The sequence below is a fragment of the Lutra lutra genome, chromosome 6 (assembly GCF_902655055.1).
Source record: "Lutra lutra chromosome 6, mLutLut1.2, whole genome shotgun sequence".
NCBI classification, from domain to species: Eukaryota; Metazoa; Chordata; class Mammalia; order Carnivora; family Mustelidae; genus Lutra; species Lutra lutra.
Window position 1 is genome coordinate 137,468,993 of NC_062283.1, and position 6,000 is coordinate 137,474,992.

Sequence of the window (6,000 nt, forward strand, 5' to 3'; positions counted from 1 at the left end):
AGAAAGAAACAGGGGCTCCTGGGTGGCTCAGTCGATTAAGCGTCTGCCTTCACCTCAGGTCATGATCCTGTGGCCCTGGGATCGAGCCCCGCATCAGGCTCCCTGCTCAGTTGAGAATCTGCTTCTCCCTCTCTCTCTGCCCTTCCCCCCATGTTCTCTCTTTCTCTCTCTGCTCTATCTCTTTCAAATAGATGAAATCTTAAACAAACCCCAAAGGAGCAAATGGTGGGGGGAGCGAAAGAGAGCAAAACCTAGGAAGAAACTCTTAATTATAAAGAACAACTGATGGTTACCAGAGGGAAAGTGTTGGGGGTGGTGGGGGAAATAGGTCATGGGGATTAAGGAGCACACTTGTGATGAGCACTGGGTGATGTATGGAAATGCTGAATCACTATATTGTACACCTGAAACTAATATAACCTTGCATGTTAACTAACTGGAATTTAAATAAAAACCTAGGGGTTTGCCTGGGTGGCTCAGTCAGTTAAGCCACTGAATCTTGATTTCAGGTCAGGTCATAGTTTGAAGGTTGTAAGATCTAGTCCCACCTTGGGCTTTTCACTCGGCCATGGGACCTGCTTAAGATTCTCTCCTTCTACCTCTGCTCCCATCCCCCTCCTTGTGCCTGGTTCCTCTTATAAAAATAAAATAAAAACTTCAAAAAAAAAAAAAAGTAAAGTCTGAAAGCCCTAGTGGAGATGAGGAGAGGTTGTGGGGCCAGGGGGTGGGATGGAGGAAGAGTAGAGAGGGGCAGGAGAAGGAGGCAGATGAAAATGTTTGAGGCCTGAGCTTTGACTTAGGAGGACCATGGGGAGGGGTTCTCTTAGACATTTCCCTAAACAGAAAAGGCTCCACGTCCTGTGGCATGGCTGTTGGAACCAAGTTCAGCCTCATCCTCCTTCTGTAGCCACACATTCTGCACTGGGCAATGTCAGTCCAGGCATCCAGGGGTGCATCGCATTGGAGGTTCCCTGAAGGCATCAGGCATTGGGGAATCTTCTAGCTAGAGGCATGGTAAGGGCTGTGCTGGCTCTTTTCTGGCTGGGCAGCGTGGGTGGGGCTGGTTTGGTCCCTGGGTGAGGAGCCAGGCAGGGACAGGTGGGATAGTTATCGTAGAGAATAAAATGGGTATAAAGGAAAGTAGGAGGCCAGCAGGAAATCTCCAAATGCTTCTGGCCCTTGTGTGCTCCTCAGGGAAAGAGAGCCCGAGGCCCTTGGACCTGGGGCATGGTGGGACAGAGGTCTATTTTGCAGTGCTCGGACTCCAGACAACTGGCACCTCTGCTCTGCTCACAGGGGTCTCCCCCACAAGCCAGTGACCCGTCTGCTTTCCTCCTTGAACTTCCCAGCGCAGAAGATCACTGCACCTGCCACGCCACGTGCTCCCATCATCAGCCACATCCTAGCTGCCTCCCCTCAGGAGTCACTGCTCCTCAGCCCCAAGTCACAACCTCCCTCTGAATTTGGGACAACCAGCAGCAGATCCTTGTATATTGGAAAGTTCACTCACCCTAGGGGGTGGGATGATTTGTCAACCCAAAGCTAGTGGACATAGTTGCAGTTCCTGGCAGTTCAACCTCAGGGGATGGCTATCCCTGCTCTTTGAAAAACAGAAAGTGAGATCCTACTGTGCAGCTGGTTTATACCCATGGGTTTTGTGACAGCTGCTCTGATAGGTCCTGGGGTTGGAAGTCCAGAGGAGCTGGGTCTTGCAGCCAAGGGGTCACACAGCTGGTGGGGGAAGCAAGGGTAACAAGTATGACCAGTCACTCCCACTGTGATGGAAGTGGAGGAGGGGACACATGGGGAGGCTGTACTGAGGCTGTACTCAGAAGCTGGCAGTCGAGGTGGCACTGAAGGATTTCCAGCAAGACATCAGATGACATGAAAAGAACAATGAATCTCAGAAAAAATAATAGAAGAAGATAATCTCTGGAAACAGATGCTGCCCTCGGGTTTGGGGCCAGCAAAAAACCAGGGTGAGAGGACCAAAGGTATGTGCATTGAGGGAGAGATGCCAGGAGGTGACAAGGGAAAAGACGGATGTTAAACATATCTGTGGCCATTATTCTCCCAAGAAGCTGTACTGGATCTATCACTTACACACAAACATCCCACACTACACACACACACACACACAAACACACACACACACACTGTCAGGTAGGTCAACCTCATTTCAAGAGAGCCAGCACTCCATCCAGTCTTCTGAGTTACCTGGGGTCTCTTGCATCTCATCCCAGTGCTCCCACATGTGCTGGAGGCAGCTCTTACAGTCTCCGTTTGAGAGCCATGAGGAACTCGGTCACTTCTCTATCATTTTCCATGTCTCTTAAGTCAGCCTCCGGGATGAATCACTGTCCTGTTTCTGTTCTCTGAGTCACAGAGATGAGATAGCTATTGAAGCCAAATAGCCAGGACCCACTGGTGCTTTCACTGGGTGGCTCAGTTGGTTAAGCTTCTATCTGCCTTCAGCTCAGGTCATGATCCCAGGGTCCTGGGATCGAGTCCCTCATTGCGCTCCTTGCTCAGCAGAGTGTCTGCTTCTCCCTCTGCCTGCAGCTTCCCCTGCTTGTGCTCTCTCTCTGACAAATAAATAAAATCTTTTAAATAAAAAGAACCCTGGCTTCAAAGGAATACATCGTCCTGTCCTGACCTGTGAGAGGGTCTGCCCCATCCCACTTCCCCCTCAGGAAAGAGATCAGCCTCTGGTTTCGTCATAATTAGTCCCTCCCCCACCATCCATCCCACTCCTTCCTTTCCTATCTCCTAGTCCTACTCTGTCTTCTATATCCTGCCCTGGCTTCTGGGCTCTTGGGTGGACCCGCTTCCAACTTTTACAAAAACCCAGTTGTTCCTTAAATCTTGAACACTAGATTCTTTTTATTAAAAGATTTTATTTATTTATTTGATAGAGATCACAAGTAGGCAGAGAAGCAGGCAGAGAGAGAGGGGGGGGGGGGAAGCAGGCTCCCTCTGAGCAGAGAGCCCAAAGCAGGGCTCGATCCCAGGACCCTGGGATCATGACCTGAGCTGACGGCAGAGGCTTTAACCCACTGAGCCACCCAGGCAGCCTGAACACTAGCTTCTTTATGTGATATAGCACAGTGATCAAAAATAGCTGGGCAGCCAATCCAGAGACTGCTAGATTTACACAATAAAACCAAGACAAGACCCCAGGGTAGATGAGGAGGCGGATGAAAGCAGCTACCCAACAGAAAGTCTGAATCCTTTGCCTGGGTTCCAGACTTGAGACAATTCTCTGATCTGGGACCTGGATCTAGAAAGAGAGGCCAGGTTCCAGTGAGGAGGAAGCCTTCAAGTGGACAACAAATGCAATGATTCCTGTTGGCCTTTTCCAAGAGCTACATGGCCATTTACTAGGGTAAGTATTTGCAGAAAGCCAGAATCCACCCAGACATTCATGTGGTACAAGTGAGCGAGTGACATCATCCCTGGAGAACTGAAGGATCATCATGGCCCTTTTGTTGAAGGAGTGAATAGTGGGGGAGGTGAGAGCAGGGAGCAGGTAACAATGTCCAGATCCCATTCATAGCAGTGTCATGTGGCTCAGGAAATCTGCACAGTGGCCACCTCACATTCCTGAGATTTGTAACAGGAATGACCAATCTTGGCAGTAGTGAACTTCTTGTGGGTTGGGGGCTGTATAATAGGGAAATTCGAGTATAATCTTCTTACACTGCCTTCCTGACTTTACTGGGAGAGAGAGAGAGTTATAGCTGAAGGCACTTTAATCAAGGTGCATGGCCAGCGCCAGAGTTTGTTTTCCCACTGGTTACTCTGATAAATGTAGATGACATCCTGTCAGAGTTAGTAAGCCAGGGAGCAGGGTGTGAGTGCCTGTTCACTAATAAAACTTTTATTAGGGCTGGTAGCATTTATTAGACCACTTAGCAGCTGGTTTGGGGTAAGCTGTTTTCTGTAGGCAGCCTTGTACTTCCTGAGCTGGTCCACATTCTGAGCTCCCCACAGATGCACAGAGTGGAAGCAGGACCCTCCAAGGAGGGGCCTGGCGAGGGTATCTCCAGGACAAACAACTGTTCTCACATATCCCTCTGCTGGTGGCCAACATCTCTTCTGGCAGGCTTGATGGCCTCATTTGTGAGTCTGGTTACCAGGCAGTACCAGATGTCATCGTCAGAGGAACCATCAGAGATAGGAGACAGATTCAGGCTTATCAAAATACTCTCCATCTCAGAATTCAAACTGATTTTTCACACTTTCCTGGTAGATGTGAAAGCCCTTCCAGATGTATGACCTCCGAAGCCCTGGGATGCCATCTGCTTCAGAAGCTCTAGGCTTCTGCCTTCAACCCTCTCCTTAAAAGCTTTGCCTACCTCTTCTATGAAGTTGGCTACATCCATGCCAACTTCATCCCACCACTGTGGCAGCTTCCACGGGAAAGCCAAAGCTCCCGGTAAGGGAATCCAACTTCTTAGGGTCATCTCCTTTGTGGAGAAGACTGATGATTTCAGACATCATGGGTATGAGACACTTCTTGGTCCAGAAGCCAGGTCCATCCTTAATCACAATGGTGACCTTGCCCTGCTTAGAAGGAGTGCTAGAGTAGAAGCATTGTGTCCTTAGATGTTTTTGGGGGGGTTGTGATCATCTCCAGCAGCTGCATTTTGTCCACAGGAGAGAAGTATTATCTGCCAATCACCTGCTCAGGTCTTTGTCTGACAGTGGCAACTTCACTGATTGGGAGAGATGATGTGTTACTGGCAAAAACACAGTGATCTGGAATCATCCCTTCTACTTCCTTTAGCATCTGTGCTTAAGACTAAGTTCCTCAAAACCGGCTTTGATCACCTTTGGCCTTCAACTGGCCTTTTCAAAGGTCTAGGAATTGAGATGCCTGGTCAGTTGCTGAATGGAGTCTCCTTGAGATGATGTTAGGTTTTCTTCTTCACTTTATCCTTCAGTCCTCTGAACACTTGTTGCTGTCCTTAGCCCAGCCCACCTAGTGAAGCATCATTATATATAGTCTTTAGGCCCCAATCCTTGGGGATTTGGGCCATGCAGGCTCCCATCAGCCCTGCACCAAGAATGGCTTGATGCTTAACCTCCTTCTGTGGTGCTGCATGTTGATTCTTCTTGCACAGGACCTGACCGTGGTAAAGTCCCATCAAGGCCTTTGATTCTTGGTCTTTGCAAGCTCTCCAAATTTCTGAGATTCAGAGATAGTCGGTGTCCTTCCCTTGCTCAGTTCTAGTCTTTACCACACAGGTTATCTTTAGACATGCAGGATAAAGACTTTGGTTTGCTTTTCTACCCTTTCATCCTTCTTTTGTAAATCTGTTGCCTGACAAATGGAATGCTCATGGCTTGTGATGGTACTTTTCGTACCAACCTCTTGTGTGTTTTTTGGAGAGATTTTCTTATCAGCTAGTTGTTGGCAAAGTAGTTGCAAACTTCTTCTAGATGTTCAACTGTCTGTTTCTATTTATTTTAGAGAGAGAGAAGGCATGAGAGCATGCCTGAGTTGGGTGAGGGGCAGGTGGAGAGAATCTTCAAGCAGACTTCCCACTGATCATGGAGTCCCACATGGGACTTGATCTCACAACTTATGAGTTCATGACCTGAGCCAATACTAATTGTTAGATACTTAATAGACTGAGCCACTTCCTCTGGAGGTTTTAATCCTGGTCCCAGGGGTTCCTCCAGTTGGTCAACCCCCCATTCTCCCAGTGGCACTGCCAGGCCCTTCCAGGTTTCCTCCTCCCAGAGACAGACCCGAGATCCCATTTCCAAGTCTATGCCTGGGGCTTCCTTCTTAGACAGATCACCTGCACCTACTAAGCTCTCATCTCACCCTGGGCCTGAGAACTCCCAACCCTTATGTTTTTTTTTTTTATCCTCCAAGTCTTCCAGAGTATGCACTTGCTGGAGAGAGACTATAGGGAATCAGGCCAGAACCCTTTAAATACGCAAATAGATGCTAATTTGGAGTTTCCTGCTATCCTACTTCCATGTCCT

General features: G+C 48.6%; 1 protein-coding gene and 1 pseudogene across 1 annotated transcript in view; both read right to left on the bottom strand.

Moving 5' to 3' along the window:
* LOC125101686 (UL16-binding protein 3-like) overlaps positions 1-2,327 on the bottom strand; it is a 176,166-nt gene extending 173,839 nt beyond the window's left edge. Inside the window, 1 exon segment of the mRNA XM_047732027.1 lies at positions 2,275-2,327. Coding sequence (XP_047587983.1) covers positions 2,275-2,327 — 53 coding nt within the window.
* Positions 2,328-3,831: 1,504 nt separating this feature from the next.
* Positions 3,832-5,769, bottom strand: LOC125101687 (trifunctional enzyme subunit alpha, mitochondrial-like; annotated as a pseudogene).
* Between the last annotated feature and the right edge of the window lie 231 nt (positions 5,770-6,000).